The sequence below is a fragment of the Strongylocentrotus purpuratus genome, unplaced genomic scaffold, assembly GCF_000002235.5.
Source record: "Strongylocentrotus purpuratus isolate Spur 01 unplaced genomic scaffold, Spur_5.0 spur5_contig_840, whole genome shotgun sequence".
NCBI classification, from domain to species: Eukaryota; Metazoa; Echinodermata; class Echinoidea; order Camarodonta; family Strongylocentrotidae; genus Strongylocentrotus; species Strongylocentrotus purpuratus.
The window spans coordinates 850,255-876,927 of record NW_022145547.1 but is presented as its reverse complement, the minus strand read 5'-3'; the positions used below and the strand labels follow the sequence as shown (position 1 = coordinate 876,927).

Here is a 26,673-nt window from a genome sequence, read left to right as displayed (position 1 = left end):
CAACTGTTCAAGAATGATGCTTTACTGTAAGTGTTCAACTGTCCAAGAAATATCCTGGCACATGTAGAATGTCCAATTTGTATTCTTGGAGCAGCAAACTCCATAGCGTCAGTCTTTGGTTTTTGTTTTTCATTCTGTTGAGGAATGTCAGGGGATTATGATCAGTTAATACCCTCACTGGATGTTGAGATCCACTGACATACACGTCGAAACGTTCAAGTGCAAGTATCAAAGTCAATGTTTCTTTTTCCACAGTTTCTTTGAGAAGAATGATATGGGTCTGTCGATACCTTCAGCGTCTGCTTGAGTAAGAACTGCACCAGCACCCACATCGCTCGCGTCCACCATCATGCTGAACGGCTGGTTGAAATCCAGAGCCATCAGTACCGGATTGGTAGATAAGAGGGCTTTCGCCTGGTTGAAAGCACTCTCGCAGTCGATTTCCTTTTCAAGATTTTTCAGTTTTGTTGGGTTTGCACGATATGGTGCCTGTTTGATTGGGGTCATATCTCCCACACCTACATCATGCTTAACAACATCAGTTCGAGAGGGAACATCAGCAAATAACTGTGGATATGCACTCAACAGCTCTTTCACGTCGCTCCTCTCCTTCACAGATAAGTGTGTTCGTTTGTTATTGATGTGTGCTAGAACCTCTGAATTTTTCAATTTCACACATGGGTTCTCTCTCTCAATCTTGCACACTTCTTTCTCAACTTCACACTTTGAGTCACATTCAACAGCACTCAACACTGGTTGTGCTTTACTCTCGTCATCTCTTCGGATATATGGCTTAAGCATATTCACATGACACACACGTCTCTTCTTCTGCCTATCTGGAGTATTGACAACGTAGTCGACATCACCAACTCTCTTAGCAATAGTGTACGGCCCAGAAAATCTAGCCTGCAGAGAATGACCAACTATTGGCAGTAAGACCAAGACTTCATCTCCTACCTCGAAATTCCTCTCTCGATTTCCTGTCATACCATGACTTCATCTTCTCCTGAGAATCTGACAAATTCTGTCTGGCAACCTCCCACGCCTCATGCATTCTCTCACGGAAAGTACCCACATACTCCAACACATTTGTTTGTGCATCATCACATAACAGTCTCTCTTTCAGCAACTTCAATGGTCCACGTACTGAGTGACCGTATACCAACTCAAAAGAACTGAAACCAAGCGACTCTTGTACAGCATCCCGCACAGCAAACAATAACAAGGGAACTCCCTCATCCCATTGTTTCTCTGACTCCATACAATAAGTTTTCAACATATTCTTCAAAGTCTGGTGGAATCTCTCCAGTGCTCCCTGGGACTCTGGGTGGTATGCACTCGAAACTACATGTTTTACGCCCAGTTCCGTCAACAGTCAATGCCTCCTCCTCAGAAACAGCTCTCTCATTCAAAGAAATCAACTGAGGATCTGTCTGTTGCTCCTTTAGCAACTTACTCTTTTTCAAAGATAGTGGTTCAGATGTTTCACTATTTCCTACACTACGATCCTTTCTCGCACTCTCATCCACATTGGAATCAGACTCATCTTCAACCAAACGACAAAAGAAAGAATCTCCCAAGTCAACATCTACGTCATTAGACTTCTTCTCCGACTCAACTTTCTTTGCCATTGAACGAGTTACAGCACATGCTGGGAACACAACAGGAAATTCTGCAACCAACTCATCTGTTTCAGAACTTTCACAAGGACTAGAACTCACTACTGGACATGACACGACTCTATCACCGGCGAGATCATTACCTAATATGATGGATACCTCTTCCACAGGAAGTGATGGTCTAACTGCCATCTTCACCATACCAGAAACAAGGTCTGACTTCAAGTCTACCACATGAAGGGGTGCTTCCACAAAGCCGTCTCCAATGCCTTTGAGCAAAACACTAGCACCAACAGAAGAACTATCACAAAAGGGCAACGCACTTTCCAAAATCAAGGACTGAGAAGCACCAGTATCCCGCAAGACTTTCACTTTTCTTGCTACATCACTCTCTGCTACAGATACATATCCTACAGACACAAACGGTTCATACTCTTTCTGAATTTTTTCCATGTTCGCTGGTACAATTCTACTTTGTGAGTTTGATGTAGTTTGTACGAATGCATTAGGATGTGCACTAGATTCCTGTTTCTTAGCCTGAAGTGAAGGACACTTTGACTTTATGTGCCCATACTGTTTGCAAGCATAGCACATTCTTTCCCCTGTTACCTGTCCTTGCTGGGACTGCGGTTTTATTTCATCCTTTTCTTGTGATGAACTAGTTTTCTGGCTTTTGCTCCAGTTACTGTTTTTCTTAGGTTCTAGGCTCACTTTGTGTGAGATTTTGTGTGTGAGCACGTAATCATCCGCGATTCTTGCTGCTTCATCCAGCGAATCGACGCGCTGCTCCTCAAGATGTATACGAACATCCAGTCGCACGCTGCGCTTGAATTCCTCAAGTAGAAGAATTTCACGCAATTTATCATAATCATGATCTACATGGAGAGATGAGCTCCATCTGTCAAACAATTGCTCTTTTTGTTTTGAAAACTCCATATGAGTTTGCGATTCTTCCTTTCGCGCTTTGCGAAATCGCTGCCTGTACGCTTCGGGTACAAGTTTGTAAGCTTTTAGCACGCTCGATTTTACTTTATCGTAATCCGACACGTCGGCCATCGACATTGCTAAGTAGGCATCCCTAACCTTACCGCTAAACTTACTCTGAATCAGGTGAGCCCACATTTCCCTAGGCCACCCCATGCTTTGAGCTAATTTCTCAAAGTGTGGAAAGTACTTTTCCACCCCTTCCTCTTCGAATGGAGGGACCATTCTGACATGCTTTGCAACGTCAAAATGCCTATCAGCATTTCTGCTCTCTTTTCTGTTTAAGGCAACAAGTTTCTCCCTCTCCAACTCTACTCTCGCCCTCTCTAATTCCAACTCCTTTATCCTCACTTCATCCGAAACTGAAGACCTAGCCTGGGAATTTAATTCAGGAGACCGAGACCTAGACCCTGGAGGAGTCACACTGATACCGTCCGCCGCCTCTGAAGACAAAACCTCTTCAGAAACCAGAAACTCGACAATCCTGTTCAAAATGTCCGACTTCAGCATGTAACGTTTAATGCCAACAACCTCATAATGAGCTGCTACATCTAATAATTCAACTTTAGTCAACGAGCTTAATCGCTCCGCAGACGGATCCCTAACAAACTCTCCCAACGAGAACTCGCTAGCCATCATGCAAAAAACCTAGCCTCCTAAATAACCTAGAAAGAGCTAGAGCCTGGCTGTTATAATCCCCAGCCAACCTTACAACACCTAGATTCTACAATATCCGAGAAATCTAGACAACCTGACTGTTATAACCCTCAGTCAAACCCTGCAAATCCATGCAGAAACACGAGAAGACAACAATGTTTTTCTCACCACACATGCTCGAACCTGAAACGGCTACCCCAGCGGTGCCCGACGATATCATCTTAACGAACCGACATCGACAACACACACACAGTACACACCGAACAGTCCGCTCATAAGTAACGTGTATGAAACTCGTCGCACGCAATGTAATGCAACATGCCAGCGCTAATATGATCACAAAAATCACCTGAAAATCATACTTTTCACTTTATATACCTGGCCGAGCCCCCATTTGTTACGTGAGGTTTCCTCTACCCGTTGTCCCTGGGTCCTTTGTTCCACAACAACAGAATACACAACACAAAGTGGTTAGATTTCAAGGGCTGATCTTCATTATTGAGCTTCGTTCTTCAACTCCAAAAACTAGACTAACTCGTCCTGAGGACGGTCCATACAATGTATCTAGATTCGGTAGATACACCCATCACAGTTGTAATAATTCTTTCTACTAGCAACGAGAGGCATTAACACAAGTAATCAATACAATGCCTAAGTGGTGACAGTTGGTCCCCCATGGTCCCCTTTTATCATATTTTAATTGAGAGCTAATTTTATTAGATAACCTGTCAATGACCATACAGGGAGGTCTCATCCCTCCTGGCCAAACTAGTACAGATAGGCTTTAAAGAAACTAATCGCATACCTTTACTTTCATGTAGTGTGGTACCCAAGGTGTGCAACTATTTTTACCCAAATTTGTCAGACCTGTGCGAATCATGATTATTTAGAAAGGTTATATTACAAATGATCCCCAATATTAACAGATTTGGGAGAACGGCGAGTAGAGATGGTGAATGAAAACGAAGCCATGATACTTTTTGACAGCTTTTCGTCATGGTATTCCATTTGGATACTTAGGAGGAGACGCCACAGTCCATCAGCACAGTTTTTATTTCAGTTATTAAGATTCAATTTGATATTTCACGATAAGTGATAAAGCATGGTTTCATCTTCACGAAATTAAACAGACATAGACATATATTTGTAATATATTTCCCCTTAAAATTATAAAACTTTTTTTTTTGATAACTCAAAATCATCTTAATGGACTTTCTTCATCTCTTGTATTCAATTCTTCTTAAGCACGTTGACATAGTCTCTGTTCATGGCGTCAGTTACATCTTCGTATATAGCTTCTTGATCAGGTTTCTTAAGATCTTGGTAGGTATGAGGGTCAGCAAGATTCTGGTAGCTCTGCGCATCGGTATTAACACCTTGGTAGGTGTGGCTGTCAGTGTGCAGGTCTTGATAGGTGTGGACGTCTGTCTTTGACGGATCAAATACAGGGTTCTCATACTCCGGAGACGAATCGGACTCCTTCCCTTTAGACTTTAGTAGGGGCTGATTCATTGCTGAAAGTTAATATTAAAACAAAGATATAAACCGCATTAATGAAATACGTAATTGAAACAATAATTATGTCCCAATAAATAGGTATATATAAACATGTCAACATGACAATTGGTACGGGGGAATGGTATTTAAAAAAAAAAATTACTATTACATACGACTTTCAAACTGGTTGCCATGGTATTAAGAAAGCGTTATGATTTAGAGCATTTACATTGAATAGCATATTTTTAAACAATAAATTAAATTACTATACAGACCCAAACAAAAATACAATCATAATATATCTTGTTGTTTAATGACCATATGGTTTTAGCACCTTGCATGGAACAGTACGATTAGGATGGCCTGATAAGAGGGACAAGTTAAGAATAAGGTATTTCTCTAACCTTCTTCGCTTGTAAAAGATGATGATGAGAATTATAACGATAACAATCACAAGAATAGCACCAACAGCGCTTCCTACGACAGTTGCTATGGAACCTGAAGGAACTCCAGCTGAATTTGATGTTGATAGAGAAGAGACAGTAGGTGAAGAGGATGGTGTGGGAACAAGGATGGTAGTGAAAAGAAATGACAGGAGTTAAAAGTCACGAAGATAGCATCAGAGTTAATAGATAAATACTTAATAAATCAGATACTAGATTAGAAATACTGAGGTAGTATCAGAGTTGATATATATAAATGATAAGTAAATCAGATACACATGTACTAGCAGCATAATTATGATCATAATTGATTGTAATGGCATGCGAAAAGACCAGTCCCAGTAGTTAGCTTACTATCACAGGTAGACATTCACGATTCACGTATGGACATTTGTGTGGGTGCGCGCGTGTGTGTGGGTGTACGATTATTGTTCAATGAATGGAAAAGTGAGGTCAAGACGAAAAAATTATAAAAATTAAATTATAAAAATAATGATAATAATAATAGTAATATAATAGTAATAACAATTTAGTAATACTATCGATTATCAAGGAGCACTAAAACCAAAATCTTATACAAAATCATGCTCTGTGTATACATATAAAAGTTGATATAGTTCTACTTATGCGGACATCCAAGGTTTCCGAAACCAAAACCTTTGTTTTTAGATTCAAAAGATGCAACGATTTCAATAATTCAATACATTTGTCCATTATCGTGAGCATACCTCAAATAGGAATTGCAATTTCAATGTTCAGCAATGGTAGCTCTCAATGTACTTAGCAAAAATATCTGCCGGTCATGATCAAAATCTTACGGTGACACCATATTGTCAAAACCATGGCAGTAATGAGTCGCATTCTGGTATGAGTATTCTGATATGATTTTTTAAAACTCAGAAAATATAAGATTTCTTTCAAATCTTAAACCATTACAAATCACTTCATACGGTTTTGCATTTACCATTTGTCATTTATTTAACAACGGGCTGATAATCATAATAAAATAGGGAGCAAGCAAAGGCATTTGCATTAAAAAAAATCTAGAACCCTTGAGAGAATACTTAATAAAAACTTTATCTTATATTGGGGCGCGAATTTTGGGGGTCTGAAGGAACTATACGCGATGAGCAAAAAAGAAACTTTCGCATTTTAAACCTAGTATAGGTATAGAAGTATTGATATTCATAACTTAGTCAGACCTTGCATCCAAAATTGATGCAAATCACGAATCTTGGGCAAAAGTCATTAACTTCGAGAAATGTGCTCAATGAATTTTGACTGCATTTACCACTTGATTTCCGGATCGTAGAGAACCATTTGTTTTGGTACTAATTAACAATGTTTGCTTACATATTCGTAGTAAGTTAAGCCGCATTGATATTGAACATATTGAAGAGGTTGGTTTGATCTAAAAAGAAGTTACAAGTACAAGCAATGCGAACGTGCCATATCTCTTTAAACGTGGGACAATCGGGACAATTTCCATTCAAAAGCAAAAGCGATTTCAAGCTAAGACTCTCATAAAATAGGCCATCCTACCTGTTTGTACTTCAGACGGATCTCCGAACAGAGTGGATTTCTAAATAAAAGGTACATGTAAACAAGGAATATGAAGGAAAAAAATTGATGAAATGAAATGTTGATGTATTTATCCAGTGGCAGTTTAAATGAAGTTTAGTAGAACCTTTTCTATACCAGGGAAGCGCATGGCATGTGTTAATGCTTCTGCGATATATGGCCAATATTCTGCACTTCCACGTGACTCTGAGTACTAACAGGTACCAAGTACTCAAGTAGTTAGACCACTTTCATCAGAGTTCATAGAGGCGATTAAGTTATAAAAAATGGTATAGGCCTATTTGTAATGGTCCATCAAGTTGTGTAGCACAAATCATTACAAAATACTGAAATTCTTTGAAAGGCTAACCCATATCACTTGAATTATTTGATCCATAATGTGTTATTGTGTTTTTTCCCCACGGAAACTATCCTCTAAATAATACCACACGTTGCGTATTTCTGATAGGGCCTGTATCTAGAAGGAGCTATATTAGACAATGATAACAATTTCAGATACACCCGACAAAAACACTTATTCTTAAGCCACTCATTATTGTCCCTTACCACCAGGGGCGTAGACAACGGGGGGGATGAGGGGGATGCATCCCCCCCACCTCACAAGGTGGGGGGGATGGCATGTACAATCATCCCCCCCCCCCCAGGTTTTGGGGAATGATATTTGCTTACTTAATAAGTTATAATGATGATAATAATAGTAATAATAATAATGATAACAATTATAATATTAATAATAATAATAATTATGATGATGATAATAATAATCCTCATCATTATTGTAATTGTGTTTATTGTTATTAGCCGCATTCACAAGGTGAAAGCCAATTCAGACGGTAAGAAAAAGAAAATCTTACAAGTATTTTGTGGTTATCTTGTGGTTTGGAAACCACAAGATAACCACAAGATTAAACAGGCGCGGATCTACGGGGGAGGTTTAGGGGGTTTAAACCCCCCTTGGGCGGCCCAAAAAACAAACAAAAAAAAAAAGGGGAAAAAAGAAAAAAAAAAAGAAAGAAAAAAGAACGCACGCTGGAGAGAAACCCTTTCAAGTGCAAATATTGTGAGAAGATATTCAACTCATCTGGTAACTTAACCAAACACATGATAACTCTGGATATAACTGTGTATTTAACTGTTACTTGATTTAAAAAGACGTTATCATGCACTGCTTTTTATGGTCTCCATTGTGTTGCCAGGAAAACATCACTTACGGGGTTCAAATAAACACCCCCCAAAAAAATCGGCTCGCCGCTTCGCGGCTCGTGGACGATGCTCTGCATCGTCATTATTTTGGTCACCCCCCCCCCCCTTAGCAAAAAGCTAGATCCGTCCCTGAGTCATCCCCCCCAGGTGTACAAACCTGTCTACGCCACTGCTTACCACCGATATTTGCACTTAATATTACTTCCACAATATAATTCTGTTACGAAACCGTAGGCTCTAACATCGTGTAGGCAGGCCGTCAGTCCCTTGGGACATACATATCCACTATTAATATCTTACCTTTCCTCCAACATTGCTCTCAACACCTGTTCGAATATCATATATCGCCTTGTCTCTGAGGGGTGCATTGTGGTAAATGCCATAAGTCTCATTATCCCCTATAGTTAGCTCTATCGGAAGATCATCTTTGCTGATGCTAGCTGCTATGTATGAGGAAGGATTCTCGGCATAGGATCCATACGCTGCCTGTTGACGTCGGCGCCTTGTTACCGGAAGTCTTTCTTCAACAGCAACAAGTATGTGCCTGAGAGTTCAAAGGGATATTTTTCATGATTATACCCTCTAGACACTATCCTTTATTTTATCATTTTATTCTAAAGCAAGAACGAGGAAAACCTAAATTTATGTAGGACCTTGTGCAAAAAATGTTGATGCTCCAGCTTGTATACATCATCACATGACATCAGACTGACTGGCAGACTTTCTAAAAAAAAAAATCATATTACTTCTTGAAGTAAAAAAGCCTTCATAATTAACGAATTAATGCATTCAAGAATTAATATACCAAGAGCTTGTACGTTAAAAATGTTACGAGAGGGAGTCCATGATGAAAATATAGGAGGAATGTAGATTCACACTGACGTTAGAAATGGCCATTCATCTTGTCTCAAAGACAGTAATGAAACCCGCAGGCTCTTTACAAAAATGAGCAGATGAAGAGCAGTGTGTTAAAAGGACAGACATTGACAACATAATGAACAAATACAAATTATGATGATGGTATTATTGGTGGTAATAATAAATACAATTATGATGATAATAATGATAATAACAATAATAGCATCTATATAGCGATTAATACTACTGTTTATAAGCGCTGGTCTATACCGTGTGAGTAAAAAAAAGGTTACACCTAGACAATTTCAAGTTATTTAAAAAATGATATATGAACAGTAAATCATTTTACATCTTATGAAAGAGTGTTTTATCCCAATTCATTTGGTATTATTATGTGTGGTATGTGTTCATGCTTGGATGAACAGGAAGCATTGTTTGCGAGAGTGCAAAAATCGACTTGCGCCAAAGTCATGCCTACAGTATGTATTATGTGGGGGTTAGCGGAGTGAGAGAATGAATTGAATGTATCAAATGAAATGCATTGCTCATGTTTTTAGCAGAAGCAAAGTCACACACACACGCACAAATGTTTGTTGGCATTTGATATTCGATATTTGATATGTGTGGCATGATTTATTTTGTTATTTGGATCTGCAAAGACTGAATTAATACCCAAATCCCAACTGTTTTATTCAAACATCACATAAGCAACTTTGGCGCCAGTCGATTTTTGCACTCTCGAAAACAATGCCTCCTGTTCATCCAAGCATGAACACATACCACTCAAAATGTTACTAAATGATTTGGAATAAAACACTCTTTCATAAGGTGTATAATTATTTACTGTTCATAGATGACTTTTAAAATAATTAGCAATTTTGTAGGTGTAAACTATTTTTGGACTCACACTGTATATATACATAAATAAGATATGAAGATTGATATTATTTAAGGTCGACAATCATCTTTTGGAATATGTAGCTGGAGAACGCGAGACACGGCTTGCAAGAATACTTACGTTATATATGGAGATTCAAGCGCATCGCTAAACTGAATGGTAGGCGTACCGTCGGGTGAAGACACTATCACGGGTGGGTAGGGCTTTGGAAGCTCGTCAGCTATGGCACATTACAAGAAAGAGATGTCAACATCAAACTTAAACCTCATTGAGCAATAACTTTTATCTAATATTGAAATTAGAAAATCCTGCGAGACTAGTAATTATTTCTAAGTATCAGGTTTTCACTGCCGTACACGTCGGTTATAAGATGGATAGTGATGGTATTCTCTTTTTTCTTATTCGAAAAGAAAAGTAGAAGACGGTCGCACTAAAGTCCTTATATTTATCACATGGGACCTGGGCTTTTTGTCCCTGTTGTAATTCGAACCCCGTCATCTTGATTTATAATGAATAGTGTAAGCACTGTTTTTTATAAAGCCATAGGGGGTGTCATAGAGAATTGAAATGGTTAAACATTAGGGTCTGTGGTCAGCGTTAAACGCCCCTAAAACTTAAGCTAACATGCATGCAAAGACAAACTTAGTGTTGAATGGTTTGTCTATAAATCGCCTTCAACTTCATTGTCAAGATAGAAGGAATACAAAAACCATTCACAATATTATAATCCGTTTTTAAATAATTTTGTTATATTTATTTATTTACTTTAGTAATGTATTCTTTTATTTATCATTCATTCATTCATTTATTTATATGATTATTATTATAAATATATATATATATATATATATATATATATATATATATATATAAATATATATATATATATTTTTTTTGGGGGGGGAGGGGGGGGGGGGGTATTCAAACTTTCTACAAGTCTCTTCCAATACCTGCAGGAGGTTCTGTAAATTCTTCAACATGCTGACTAGACTCTCCCTCCCCTTTGCTAGTGGACGCTACAACGTAGACCTCATAGAGTGTAGCTGGCTCCAGATCATCAAGTACAAAACTCGAAGAGGCTCCCGCTACCTCATTCATTGTAAATGAATCTTCTGGCTGGAATGATCTGTCGTATGGCTTTCCTTTTACTTTGTAGGCCAGCTAGTGAGAGAGAGAGAGAGAGAAAGAAATAACGCAAATGTGGATAATACTATCATCCACTGATGTGTATTAAGGTCACCTTGTGGATATTTGCAATAATTGACCCGGAAACAACTGAAAAGGTCTTTGTCCGTTCATTTGTAAAAGATCGGTAAAATGCATCTGCATACATTTTTTTTTTTTGGGGGGGGGAGGGGCGTTCAAACGAATCTATATTAATGAGACTTCAATAGCCAACTGGTAACCTACACTGGGAAGCTTATTTGACTCATCTAAACAAATCTTGGTTGGACAAAGTCCACAACTGTACCTATACTTCAGCATATGATTCAGTGATTCAGAAATGATTCATTTGGGTCATGAGTTTCCTCCTGCTCGTTGATATATTTATTTTTAAAATATGTTTTCTTTTTCAATGGATTAAGTATATTTGTATATCAATATAATTATCATTCCCATTCAAGCAATCGGATGAATCCTAGTCACCTAGTCTAACCGAAAATACTGGAAACCTCAACTTTGAAAAAATATTACCTGATATAGAAAAGAACTCCAAAGAGAAGGTTAGAAAAAGGATTACAGTTCGGATACATTTTAAGCATTACGAGAACTTTCCTTGAAATTAAGTATAGAGAATACCGTATAGGAGATTATTCTTCCACGGGGGTACCTCGACTCCTTCCAGGTAATCAGTAAAGATTTTGATCTGCTAGAAACAGCCAACGCCTGAGGCTCACTAGGAACTGTAAAGCAGGAAATAAGATTAATACAAACAAGTGCAATAAAAGTCAATATTTGTGTACGATTGTATCATTTAGATTTCGAACCTAAAACAAAATGATCATACAGTTAACTTTTTTTCTCTATGCATTGGTTTGCGTTGTATTTGTGCAGATAATTTCAGTGTTTTAACATCTACTGTAGATTCGTTTTATTTAAATTGAAGGTTAAATTGTAGAGGTGTTGTGGATAAGTCACCCGAATGCAAATCACAAGGTACGGGGTTCAAGTCCCGCCGCAGCACTAATGTCCTTTGACAAGACATTGATCTACATTTGCCACTCTCCACCCAGGTGTAAATGGGTACCTGATAGGCTTGCGCGCTAGTTACTGACCAGGGTAATATGTGTAAAGCGCCATGAGCGTCAAAACCTGACGGATACCGGCGCTATATAAATAACCATATTATTATTAATTATTAAGTCCAAGATCTGGCTGAAGGATTTTCAATATGGTTCTCCAAATTTATGTCTACATCTGTGTCATCTGTGTAATTATTCCCTCTCTTACTCAACTAAAACTGTTTGTCTAAAGTGATATTTTTTTGTGCAATAAGCCTAATATTCCTGAACATATACTCAACAGAATATATCCTTCCGAACACTTCAATGGCGTTCTTACGTATTCTAAAGATGAATTCTACATAGCTAATACTAATACAATATGGTATTGAAATTGTCCTTGAGTTGATTTCTTGAAAGTCTCTGCGATCGTGTTCTATGAACAGGTCATTGTTAGAGCTTTTGTTTCCACGTTCTTTCTTTATTTTCCTTTTCTGAAATGGGGGGGGGAGGGGGTGATAATATGTCCAGAATGATCTATATACTTGGGACATTATAGAAATGAGAAGATAAATATCGTACTTCCTTCTGATGTAATCCTGACAACGGGTGGGACCGGGCTTGAGTCACCAACACCACGAATGGTCTCCGCCATGACCTGTATAGTTGAAAGAAAAACATTGTGATATAAAAGGGAGATGAAGAGCAGAAAAGTACTAATGCAGAGTAAAACAATTTAAGAACAATTTAGAGATTGACCTTGAATGGATGGACGGAAACGTTATGGACCTCCTGACACTGTTTCCATTTAGCATGAATTGTTTATTATAAAAGCATTTCATCAGAAAGAATATATAGATACAAAGATGGTGTAAAAGAAATTCTGCACCATACTCATATATATATATATATATATATATATATATATATATATTTCATTAGAAAAATCAGGAAACTTACAGATTGCTTCTCCTGGTTTGGTCCCACATCATCTATTAAATGTCATCCCTTAAGTTCTATAATGAGCTGTCTTACAACAAACATATCGTGAAACCTTACATCTTTTAGTTATCTTAGCTAGACGCAAGATTGAAGATGCCATCTCTGCAGACATTGTCAACAGAAACTCTTTTTACGGATGAATACTAATTTAAACCATAGGTCCGTTATCACAATACTTATGAAAAAGTATTTTTATATCCCATTTTCAATATACGGAATCCCTTTAGAAAACGCCTTCAGGAATCACACTTGCCTGAACCGAATAATTCGTGTCTGCCTGGAGTTCGAGAATAACTGCGGAAAGCCTGTAGTTAATGTCAGAGCAACGCCCGTCCCGACACGAGATGCTGACGTTTCTGGGCGTGGAACTATTACTAAACGTCTCCCAGTAGAGAATGTAGTAACCTATTATCTTGCCTAGAGGAGGGTTCGGTGACATCCATTCTACTGTGATGCTTTCCTGGTCGGAAGATGGAAGCTTTACTCCGATTGGCGGCGCCGGCTCTGTAATGTAAACATCATGGAGAAAAGTCGTGGGATAATTATTGTCGGAACAACTTAATGGTCTATAACACATCGGAAGTAATATAAAAGAATATCATGTTTCGTTTTCTGTCGGTTATTATCAATTAAAAAAATCCTCATAGTGAACCTAGGTTGGCGGAAGGTAGATTTCAACAAGTAATGTTAACAATTTAGATGATTATTACATTGACTGTGACTTCGAAAGAAGCAACATATTTTGAAGCAATGATATTATCTTATTGTACTCGCACATAGCACATACGCACACCCAGAGACAGTAACCCACCCTGGACAGCTGTCAATAAGGGTTTTGGGTGCACGAAATCTAGAATTCAAGATTACTCTATTACGTCTTATTTATGACTGGAAATAAATCCTTAATTAGGGATCCATTTATTTAAAAGGGAAAGATTCTCTATGCTCTTTTTTCTTTCGTTTGGGGAGGGGATGAAAAAAAGATGAATGATGTAACAACAACAAGAAAATTAAGGGATTGTACATGTTCTCATAACTTTAGTTCCTGTAGATGATCAAGTCTAAATGTTCAAAATCTTTAGTACACCATGATTTTTCGAAGAGATGTATTTCTGGTTCTATACATACACGGTTGACATTGTTACCAAACAGCTATATTTTTAAAAAGATATAATTTTCGTCCTTAACGATTTTTTTCTTCGTCGTTATCAAAATAGAATTGGTAGACATGCATTGTGAGACCTACTTGCTTCATCTGTCTGTGCCCAAATCGCGGGACCATATTCCCCTGCTAGTTCATAGTTCCAAGCTCTGATCCTAATGCTGTAATTCGAATAGGGGATGAGGTCAAATATCTCACGCTCAGGTCCTGACACAATACCATGATAAACCACGTCTCCTGAAAATGAACAACAAGAATAATAATAATGGCTTCTCTTAAAGTGTTCATATGCATCACACAGTGACGCTCATCTTCTTGAGTCGATATCGTCTAGATTTATAGTTGTGATCAATATTTAAGAAAATTATTTGCTATATAGGTCAGCATAATTCTACTCCCGTTTCTCACATCTTTTCATCTGTCTGTCTTGTTTAGTTTTTGTCTGTGCTTCAGTCCTTTTACTCGTAGTATATTCCTGTTCCTGTTGTTTATAGTCATTATTTAGTAGTCAGTAGATTTTATTGTACTTATTTATGTTTAATATTTTATCAGTTGTTTAGTTAGTTTAGTTTTGTAAGCATTTAAATGTACGCATTATTCTCATCTGATGAGTTTGTTCTTTTTGGACATACTCATAAACTACTCATGAGGGACCTTAAATCCACAAGCCTTGCTTTCAACCAAGGTCACCTCATCTTTATATTGTAACGCCATATTCTGTTCACTCTTTTATATTCATGTCATATGTGTAATGTGTTTTATGAAAGAAAGATAAATAAACTTGAAACTTGAAACTTGTCCCTTAGACAGTTATTACCCTACTTATAGCCGAGCATATCATGTACAAATTTATAATTGAGTAGAGTGTGGCAAGTGTAACGTCTTGCTAAATTACATTAGTGTCGTGTTGGAATTTGAATCCCGTACCTTGTGGTCTACAGTCCGGAGACTTATCTATTAGACTACAACACCTTTACAAAACATTATGCGTAAATTTTAATCTGAAATATAAAGCTAGTACATCGGAAACATAGCTAGACTGATTATTTTTTTAAGGAAATCTCGAAATGAGGCCCCTGGAATAGAACAATGCAAACCATTAACTGCCACCGGGTTAACTATTTTTATCCACACATCACTGACAAATACACCCTCTAGCTTACAGCAGTACTTCAGTACATACCATAATTCATCATTAATCGAGATTCTACGTTCAGAATATCCTAAAGGTATATCCACACAAAAACTCATGTTGAATGATTATACTGAGTTAGACAATACCACCTGTGCGTTAAATGAAATTAGTGTCATTATTATTATTATTATTTCCAAAAATAATTGCAAAAAATCTACATTGGTTGGCGCTTAGAATAAACAAAAATATTTATCTATTCGGTGTTATCTAGTGTTATTCGTCGAATCTATCAATTTCATCTACCAGAGAAAAAAAAGCAGGTCAGTTTTTGCCAAGAAATATGACACTAGAACATATTTTCATTCAGCAACAGCAAGCAATTCAGCTAGGAGATCTATGCTGTCAAGGTTTTACCTTGACATTTTATAGATGAAATTATCCTTTATCATTCTAACACACGAAATGAGTACAATTTATATGTATTTAATGAATTGTAGAAGCACTACCAAGGATGATGCCAAGGACAGGTACCCTTTAAGATAGATTTTTAAAATTTAAACTTTACTTTCAAACAAGCAATCTCTGGGATTTCACCATATTTAGTATTCATACCCTATTTCATATTTAGGTTACCTGTATAATTGGAGAGCATAACTTCGTAGCTTGAGATTGGTCCATTCCGATGACCACATTCTGGTTTCTCCCAAGAGAAGACAATACTGCGTTTCTTGGTGGAAGTGGACTGGATATTAGTTGGAGGACCAGTAGGATCTGTAAAATAGGGGAGGAAACCTCATTCTCATTCATTTTTCTTATTCTTCAATTTGTACTCGATCTACATTTCCTTCCTATCAGCTAATCTACATGTTGTCTTCGTAAACATTCTCAAACCCCCTGTAGTATACCTTTTTTAAACTGAAATTCCAGGCCAGCTCACTTCATATAACATATTCTCCACTGATATTTTGCAAGGTCTTATTCAAAGTATATTCGTTCAACTACCAGTTAGAATTATGGTTCCCCTTGTATTCAAATTAGTCAAATAAAGAACTTACTTAAATCTAGCGTCGTATAAAGTAGATCACGAGCTGTAAATTGGTCTAGCAGTACTGTCAACTCACTGTTTTCTCCTACAGCTGATTCAGAGGGACACACACACACACACACACCCTCATACTCACACCATAAACACACACCCCACCCGTCCATACACATACACACATACACCCACACACAATACTAACATGAATATCCTGTAGTAGCTGATTGGGAATCTGAATCGCCATAACCGCTACTGGTTCTGCCTCTCACGAACACCATGTACTCAGAGTTGGGACGCAACTCCAGGACATTGAAGGTGAAAGTTGAACCATTGACGGTCCCTGCTGAAATCATTATACGATCACTCGAGGTATCCTCACACATATCGCCTCGAAGAACATAGTACTTGATTTCATAATGTGTAGGCTGGCATGGAGGTGAGGAAGGAGGTTGCCATGTTACTGTTAGACCAGTAGTGCCACTGTCTTCCTGATGCGGGGTAAGCTCTGTAATAACTGGCATTCCAGGAGCTGATAAGTGTTCAGAAAGGAAGGAATAAACATTTCATACGGGCCAATTCAGGTTCCCAATAATTAATTGATTACACTGTGATTACAATCTAATCTCTATCTTTAGCATATGTATTGACTCCAATTAATTTATTTTTTCTAATTTATGTTAGATTTGTATATTTTATAAGCCTTTACAGCAGCAAAAGCTATTTACCTATCCTGGAGCAACGTTAAGAGATGGCCTGTAGCAAAACCGATATAAATTGGAATTTGAAACATACAGTTCCCCCATACTTTATATTATAAACAATTACTCTTTAATCGCCTAGAGTGCAATGTGTACAACGGAAAAATTGCATAATTCACGTATTTATAACCAATAAAATAATAATATGCCTCATATCACAGTATGCTCTTTGCGCTAGGCCTATATCTAATTTCTCAAACCTGATATATTAGTCATTGCCATTTCCATATGCCAATCGCTCCTTCTCAGCTGGGTAGTAACTACTCTTATTCTGAAGCGATATTCTGTGCAAGCATCAAGACCAGTTATGTGTACAAAGTTCCTTCGTGTGTACAAGATATACCGGGCAGTTCTCTGCCCACCAAAGAGCTCGTAGTCAAAGCCACCAAAGACACCAAGTAGGCTTTCACAAGAGGGTTCCTCCCACACAAAGCGCAAGGAGTGGGCAGTAGAGGTGTACGACACTGACTCGATAGCAGAGGGGTCTGTGAAGAAAATCACAGTGTTGAATTGTCAATTAACAACGTAGCAAATGTTAGTAGATATAAATCCAAATCAGAAATATAAAAAAGGAATTCGGATGTAATTAATTAAACCAGATCAAAAAAATTGAATTAATCATCACGGAAAGTGACAATATTTCTTTCAAATATTTAACAATTCCAAATCACTTTAAATGGTTTTGCAATTGCCCTTAATCTTATATTTTTAAAGGGCTGATGATAATTTGCATTAAAATAAAACTTGAACCCTTAAGAGAAGGGCGCGAAATTTCGGGACCTGAAGGAACATACGCGGCGACCAAGGCGACCAAGCTTTAGAACATTTTGCATTTGAAACTTTAATACGAAAAATATTTCTAATGAAAATTTGTTATGCAAATTAAGACTTTATATTATAATGATATTTATCTCCTCTTTATACCCTTTCTCTTTTGCGTGTTTTGCACTCTCTTCAAGCATAGGCCCTGGAAGTGGGGGGGGGGGGTGCAAAACGCATTCCCCCCCTCCAACACGCCCCCCTCAAAAATAAAAGCAGTAAAGGAGTAAAGATGGTTTGTATTTTTAACCCAAAAGAACATAGCAATAATAAAAACCTGAATTAAATGACGTATAAAATTCCATTCAAAGAAAAGGAAAGTTAACAGGAATTAAATTTCCTAAACATTGCGCATGCTACCTATATTTATCAATGGAGGTTTTTATAATAGCGATACGCGCATATCGTGGACATATTGTGAGAGAATGGGAAAGCGCGTCTGTTTTTTGTTATACATTGTAGTGGTGAGAAGCTCATGAGCCCCTGAACGCTGGCGTACTGATGGGGGGAGGGGGGGGGGCGTTATTTTGTATTCGATACCAGTGATTTACAAATGTTGCTGAAATGACATGATATTCCGGTATTTTTTGTCATTTTTTTTGTAAGTCATACCTTTTTATGCGTTTGTTGGAAAATTAGAAATTCCCAAAATTACAATCGGGTGAAAATTTGCTTATTTAGAAGCCTTTTTGTCAGGGTCTACAAAATTGCCGGACTCGGGGGCTTGAGCCCCCCTCACGTTTTGAAAAAGTTTGTTACAGAGAAAAAGAAAGAAAGAGAGAGAAAACAAATAAGTGACCGGCCAATGTCACAAATGAGGTATCAAAATATGCTCATCTGACCGTAATTAAATGCCTGAAACCCCAGAGCTTACTACCAAATTTACTACAGATTTAACCACAGATTTAACCCCAGATGTAACTACAGATTTTACCACTGATTTTACAACCAAATTTACTACAGACTTAACCCCAGATATGACTACTGATTTTACAACTCAGTTTACAACTGATTTCACTACAGATATGACTACTGATTTTACAACTCAGTTTACAACTGATCTCACTACAGATATGACTACTGATTTTACAACTCAGTTTACAACTGATCTCACTACAGATATGACTACGGATTTCACAACAGATTTTACCACTGATTCTACTACCAAATTTACCACTGATTTTACCACTGATTTTACAACCAAATTTACTACAGATTTAACCACAGATTTAACCCCAGATGTAACTACAGATTTTACCACTGCTTTTACAACCAAATATACTACAGACTTAACCCCAGATATAACTACTGATTTTACAACTCAGTTTACAACTGATTTCACTACAGATATGACTACTGATTTTACAACTCAGTTTACAACTGATCTCACTACAGATATGACTACTGATTTTACAACTCAGTTTACAACTACGGATTTCACAACAGATTTTACCACTGATTCTTCAACCAAATTTACCACTGATTTTACCACTGATTTTACCACCGATTTTACAACCAAATTAACAACAGAGTATATTACAGACTTAACTACAGATGTAACTACAGATTTTACCACTGATTTTACAACAGATTTTACCACAGGTATAACAACCGATCTCACAACAGATTTAACAACCGTTTCCAATGGAAACGTCACAAAAGATTTGACTAAACCTATTACTACAGTCTCTACCACTGACTACACTACAGATCTTACAACTGACGTTTATACCGAAGGAATGACTACAGATCTTGCAACATCAGTCATTAAAACGGATGCTTCAACACCAAGGGCCCTAAGGCGGTACCCTGTATACTTATCTGACCGTAATTAAATACTTAAAACCCCCGGGCTTCCGGGGGCTCTGCCCCCTGGACCCCACCAAGGGCCCTAAGGCGGAGCCCTGGATGCTCATCTGACCGTAATTAAATGCCGAAAACCCTAGAGCTTACGGGGGCTCTGCCCCAGACCCCACCAAGGGCCCTAAGGCGGTTCACTGTATGCTCATCTGACCATAATTTTAATGCCTAAAAAACCCTGAGCTCCTGAAGGCTCAGCCCCTGGACCCCACGGCAATTTACGCTCTGCCTGATCGTTAATAATCCACTTTGAAAAACGTTCCGCGGGTCCTGCATGCAACGCGTAAGAGTGGTGGTGATGCAGATTTTGCTTCTGCCCCCCCCCTTCCAACGTTTTTGCTCGTTACGCCACTGCCTCTGGAAGGTGAGCCCCCTGGAATGTTGCCCCCCCCCCCCCCAATCCCAAACTGCTTCCGGCGCGCCTGCCTTCAAGTGCCACCCGGAGCAAGTGCCCTCCTCATAGTAAACGCTAGTATTAGCATAATTGTTTACATACCTCCATCTTGTGTGTCTCCATTAACATTCATAGGTAGACTCTCTGTTCTCATTATCATAGCTATGATGTAGATGCTATAAGTTGCGTAATATTCCAAGTCTAAAAGGTATTCGGAGACATATGTGGTATTTGATGTGATGTTGAGTTCGTAGACTGGAGCATCTATTACAGGAGCATCTTGACATGCCTTACGTGAGATGAGTTGATATGATAATCTGTAGTAATCCACATTACATTGAGACGGAACACGCCAATTAACTATCAGACCGGGTTGATCCTCAGTTGCATAAGCGGATGCACTTGTGACTATATTCAAAACAAATAGAGAGAATATTTTCATTTTTTAATATTGCGAAATAGCGTAAATCTCAGGAGGGCGGCTTGTATTCTAAAAGGGTAACATTACACCGACCAATAACCATAACATGCATTATGGCTCATGGCATGGGCACACAGATGATTTTTTAATGTTGGAAACCGGGGTAAAATGCAATAAATTATGGAAAATTTATTGCATTTTCTTTGTGTTTTTTTATTTAAGGAAACTGTCCCCTACCCTAGCCCCCGCTGCGTACAGTCATGGTTCAGTGACAAAGCAATGGCCTCGTAACTGTGAGGCCCCAGGATCAAAGCGTGTCTATGTGCTATATTAGTGCCCTTTTGTGGGGCATTAATCCTCGTTACTGTCATTTATGACTTAAGGGCGTAGGTCCCCTAGTTGATAAGCATAGTATCATACACATGCTTTAGCAGTCACGCAAAACACACATTGTCAAATTATTATTCAATAAAATCTGAGAATGTATACTATTATCTAGATCTATTATTTTTAAATCATTTTTGAAATAATTCCATAAATTGGGGTAAAACAAAAATATTCCAACTTTATGAGCGACAGTGTATACTACACCCTAGTTGTAAAGAAACCTTGGTATCACGATAAGAATGTGGATCTTTTACTACGCAGTTTTTGAACGAAATTAATATATTTAGAGTGCGTACACAAAGCAGGGTAATGTGGCATCATAAGGGTGGTTATAACATGTATTATCTTTGTACTTGTTGACACTTACAAGTGACTCCCGTTACACCGATAGCATGAGACAGATTTCCAGGAGTAAACACACCACGGTTGACGGCATTGATATTTAGTTCATACACCGTGCAAGCCTCAAGACCATTGAACTCTACTGATGAGTATGAAATGTCATCATCCAAGTATGTCCTCCCACTCGCTTGATTACTCACATCACCATCCTTGTAGATTCTTGCAAAGTAGTACCAGAAGACTCCATTCACATTTCTACAGTTGAGAGGTTGCCAGGTGAATCCTAATCGTGTTGGAGACGTTCTTTCTGGATTAACCCTGACATTTGTAATGTTGGACGGTGCTAAAGTGAATCAGAGATATAAGTGAACATATGTAAATCAAACTTGACGTGTTGTTTGCTTACGTAGTAAGGCTAGCGTGAGGGGTGAAGGGGATTTACATCGCAACAATTCTGTACCATTCAAAATTGAAATAAAGCAAAATTCGTGAATATTTTATTCTTTAAATCAATGCGTATATATGCATGGAATCTTATACGGATTTTGACTGGTAATGTATATGATATAGTATTATTTGGACTTATATTTTAGCAAGGGGGTATATTTTCATAAGCGGGAGGGAAATATTTTTATTACGATACTCGCAATCGAAAATACGTGACGAGCTTAATTTGGACCAATAACAACTTTGTTCCTTTATATTATATCCAATATGCTTAATTACAACACGGATAACATAATACATCACCTTGTACATTTCTTAAAACTATTATGGGGAAAGGATATTTTGCTTATTAGTTCATAACTTACGTCCTGGCCTGGTATCTGAATAGCCAATCGCGGGTTCACTCTGCCCGGCACCATTTACAGCTGTAACTGTGATCTGGTATCGCGAGTAAGGCTCCAACCCCACTAGATTATTGAATTGTTTGGCGTTGGTGTTCACTTCAAACTCTGTTGGGGTGGTTTCTGGGGATTGGCAGGCAAGCTTCTGATAGAGACTGTAGCGTATGATATAGTAGTCAGGGGAGCATATGCTAGATGATAGTGCCCAGCTTACTTCCATTTGTGTGGTTGAAGCAGACATCTGTAAGGTTTCTACACGTGCGGGTCCTGGAAATGAATTTGAAATATACAGGTATAACGGAACTTGCAATTTGCAAATTGAAAGAAAATGTTAAGAAAAAATTGAATGATGATAGCATTTAGACCATATTTGACTACCATGTACTCCTGAAATTTCCTGTTTTCTTAAAATTTACTAAATGATTCAATGATATACATTTCACTTTAAGCGTAATGATATAGTCTTTCTGGTTAATTTTCTATCATCTGTCAAGGATAAAGAAGGAGTAGAAAACAAACTAACTTGCCATAATGAATAAGCGAATATAAGGTATTGTAAATGTATTTCAGCTCAAGCGTTATCATTGTACAACTCAACGCAAATAAACATATAAATAAGAAAACACATTTTCTTACGTATCAAAGACGTGCTCACTGACAACATTTCTGAATAGATCCCCAGCTCGTCTTTGTTTCTAAATGCTGCGCTGATGTTATACGTACTACAATCCTCAAGCTGTCCAATGTTAGCAGTACCTGCCGTAGTATCAAATGACAAGGTTCGAGGCAAGCCATTTTGTCCATTGGTGCTAACATTGATTGCTAATCCAGAAAGGGCACTGCATCCCCATGATCCCTCTGGTATTACCTGATAGTAATATGAATAGGAAACAATTTAATAGTGCGCCAATTTGACAAATTAGCGAAATGTAAAATTACCACATTTACCGTCAAACCTTAGATTTTCAATATAATCCGGACAAATCTTCATTGATGATTTCTTATGTTTTATATAATTATACAGAGTAAACATACAAAACGCTTTATCCAAACTAATTAATGTAAAAAATGATACTTCGAGAGGACTTTTTGCAATGTGTATCTCTGTGTATTTTAAATTGAAGTATTTAGATCCGTTTATAAGCGCGCATACTGAAAAGTTAAATCCTTTGTTTTTTCTTCCAATTAAGCAAATTTTAATTATTGAATGAAGTAAATTGAACTGAAATGTGCTTCTTGATAGTAATAATAAGAAATTAAATGCATTGAAGTCATTCTTAGCTCACCTCCCAATCCAAAGTGATGGGTGTTTGACCTCTATTTCTCACAGACAAAACAGGCGCCTGAGAAGGTGCTGCAAAAAAAATTACAACAAAACGAAGACAATTAAGTTGTTTTGGTTGTAATTCAGTTGCTGGTTAATACAAATAACTATACAATATTCATGTCACGTGAATATTGTACTGTGTACAAATTATTTTGCCTTTAGGGTGAATTCACTACAGTGAGTCCATATTTACCAGCCTAACATTTGAGAGCGGGAAATTTAACAATAAACAAATTTGAAACCTCAAAGGATCGCTGTTAAGGTCCTAATGGTCAAGAGAAAAGGTAATCATAATATCAAATAAACTAAACTGTTATTTTTATAATATTTATCATTACTTATGGTAATTTCGCCACAATATACTCTCGAGAAATGACAATGGCGGAACCTGCGAGTTAAAGGTTCTATGTCCCTTTTGCAGCCAACCTCAAATTCTGTAGAACTTTGCAGAAGTTATGAATATGTCATGTATGTCCTATCTGTGAAATTGAAACGTTAGCAGTGTCCTAATATTCAAATTATGCAAGGAAACCCGTTTACTTGGTAGACTTCACTGCCAGCCACTATTGAGTGACTGACTGGCTTCTTTTCTTCTTTGGTAATAACATACATAAAATGAGCTGTAAAGGGTACATGAGCATTTGTCTACATCAATAACCCACTTTTTGTGATGGCCAACATTAAACTGATTGAATCTTTGCACAGCATAAAACGTATGACCATTCGGTGCAATGGTCTGAAAATCAAGACTATTACTTATTGACTCTATAGCTCCTAAGTCGATTTGACAACTAATAGTCGTTATTTTCCCAATTGAAGACATTTTCAAGCCCCACTTTTTTTAGGGAAGTTCTAAATTACTATTATCTTTCAAATGCCGTTGGAATTTAACTTTTTCATTTTGTTGGGCCTGCAAATGGGACATAGTACCTTTAACGCTTGGTTGAGTGCTTTTATTTTCAACATCTTTGTACAATTTTTGACAACAGATTAATTTCATAATTTAACTTACTTTACCCACCAACAATTTTCAATGATATAATTGCCCGTAATTTCAAAATTATTGTTACAGAAATTGGATGCTCCACCGATTGCTAGGGAGGTCTGAATTGGGAGACTAGCTTTAATTTGGGCAAGGTTTTGGGGAGTGTGTAAAAGTTTGGAGCTGAGGCCGAGGTACTTTTCGGAGTCGAGTTTGAAGTATTTAGAAGGAGCTGGGAAGATGTTGCTCGGGAGTTTTTAAAGCCAAAAAGGGAAAGAACCAGTATACATGTGAGTAAATAGGTTGTGGCAAGTTAATATATCGGATACCACCTTCATGTTTCTTTTGAATAAACATCATTTACTTAAAAATCAATGTTCGATACTCTTTTCTCGCAGAGACTGTAAGAGTGTAATTGTATGCGTTTGTGACTTGGCCATGGCCTTGCGTGAGCATTAATTTAGGCTAGCCAACATCTATACCCTAGAGTCTTTAAATTCCCCATTTTCTTATTAAAGAATTCCCAAAAATGATTACATTATGTTAGAAGGTGTTAATAATATAAGGTCACGATTGAAAGATGCGAGCGACGTCAACGAGTGAACTCCATCCCGACTGCGCCCGTTAAAATTATGTTGATGATCTACCCATTATTAATTTTCATGATAATAGTATACTGTTCTTACCAGTACACTTTGTCCTAGCACTAGCTACTTGGCTGTACGTCCCTTCACCAGCTGGCCCCTCTCTAGAAGCAGTCATTCTGAAATCATACTCTGTGTCTAGTGTCAAATTAGTGATCGTGAAATGTGTATCTCTGATGAGATCTCCTGAAGCGCTGGCTATGTCATCCTGTCCGGGTGTGTTGTAGTAGACTCGATATCCAATCACAGGCCCATTACCACGATCATTATTCTCAATCCAAGGTGTCCACCTTATGGTGATTGAGTGAGATGTCATGTCTTGGACCAGTATGTTAGCTTCAACAAAGCTTGGAGGTTCTGAAACGAAAATTGAATTTAAAAAAAGGTTCTATGAAGCCATCAAATTTTAAGACTTTGTATTTAGACAAAAATGTAATGGTTGTTACAGAGAAATCATGAATGTTGTGTATGACATAAATGTTATATCTCAACCCCCTATGACACACCTCGCACCAACATCTGGAAATAATCTTCGACAAATAAACAAAAAACAACAACGACAAAAGGAAAACGAAACAGAAAATCATATGCAAGTCTTATTCAAGTTATCCTATGTTTTTGATACAGGAGAAATGTCCACAGGGGCGAATACGAATGAATATAGTTTCTGGCATTTTGTAAGTACATTGTATATCAAAACGTAACAGTTTTCTTACTCTGAGAGTATTTCAGAAAGGTACAAACTTTGATGCTCGTCAATGCATTGCTATTACAAAATGCTATTGAGGTTCAGAATTACTTACCATAAACAGAGACAGCCAGATCTTTCGAGACACTTTCTCCGTCCAGTCTGCGCAAAAGACAATTGAAATTCTGGGGTGCCTCAGCGAGACTCACCCTAACCTGGTACCGGGATGTCCTGGTTGATTCATTGACATTGGTCTCCAGAAGGACAATTCCTTCATCTCCACCGGCTGCATAGGTGACGCTGATGTTTTCAGAGGTCGGTGGAGGTGATCCTGTCACGACACAAACCAATGTTGTAGGGACGTCATTGTTAACCTTGGTGTAGAAGAAGCTCTCTATGGCAGAAGACGGAATCGGCTGAGGGGGGACGGTAGTGGGAGCAGGAGTGGTAGCACTAGTAGTAGCTTCAGTTATAACAGGAGTGGTTTCAATGGTGGGGATGATTGAAGAAGTGGTACCAGAACTTGTCGATTTTGTACCGGGAATCGCTGAATATGTAGATGAGGAGAAGAGGAAACATTTTTATAAATATCTGATGTTAAACCTTACGCACGTACATTCTCTTTACCCACACAAACTTTTACATGTTTAGATAACATAATCAAAGCAATTAGGTATAGGTATTCTGATCCAATAATGGCCAGTAGCAGTTTCGCAGGACAGTTATATTTTTAGTCTTTATTTATATTCCCTTGAAAATATATCAATCTCTTTCTATCACAGCATAGAAGGTCTATGCCTCTCATATTTGTGTACATAACGCGTTCAGATATTTAGCGGTAAACTGCAGTAGTTTTGTTGTCGTTGTGATGACGTTAAGTGTAATGAACTTCACATCTCT

At 37.8% G+C, this 26,673-nt stretch overlaps 2 protein-coding genes across 3 annotated transcripts; both read right to left on the bottom strand.

The window, feature by feature from the left end:
• Positions 1-333: 333 nt before the first annotated feature.
• Positions 334-17,386, bottom strand: LOC115925178 (receptor-type tyrosine-protein phosphatase delta-like). 2 transcript variants are annotated; one of them, XR_004064584.1, is made up of 14 exons: positions 17,262-17,386; positions 16,506-16,832; positions 15,895-16,032; positions 14,211-14,363; positions 13,218-13,468; positions 12,545-12,620; positions 11,541-11,644; positions 10,691-10,901; positions 9,861-9,960; positions 8,285-8,528; positions 6,743-6,782; positions 5,162-5,270; positions 3,639-4,774; positions 334-444 (listed from the first exon to the last, which is right to left on the bottom strand). XR_004064584.1 is itself a non-coding variant. In XM_030988600.1 (13 exons), exons 1-13 carry the CDS (start codon positions 17,287-17,289, stop codon positions 4,747-4,749), a joined length of 1,809 nt encoding a protein of 602 aa, XP_030844460.1. In that variant the 5' UTR covers positions 17,290-17,386; the 3' UTR covers positions 3,441-4,746. The 2 variants fall into 2 exon arrangements, 1 of the variants encoding a protein (XP_030844460.1); XM_030988600.1 differs by lacking the exon at positions 334-444 and having other exon boundaries at positions 3,441-4,774.
• Positions 17,328-26,462, bottom strand: LOC105438420 (protein sidekick-2-like). Its single transcript, XM_030988202.1, has 9 exons — positions 25,889-26,462; positions 25,128-25,442; positions 23,419-23,486; positions 22,769-23,000; positions 22,097-22,399; positions 21,310-21,627; positions 20,237-20,542; positions 17,377-17,546; positions 17,328-17,345 (listed from the first exon to the last, which is right to left on the bottom strand). Exons 2-9 carry the CDS (start codon positions 25,399-25,401, stop codon positions 17,328-17,330), a joined length of 1,689 nt encoding a protein of 562 aa, XP_030844062.1. The 5' UTR covers positions 25,402-25,442; positions 25,889-26,462.
• Between the last annotated feature and the right edge of the window lie 211 nt (positions 26,463-26,673).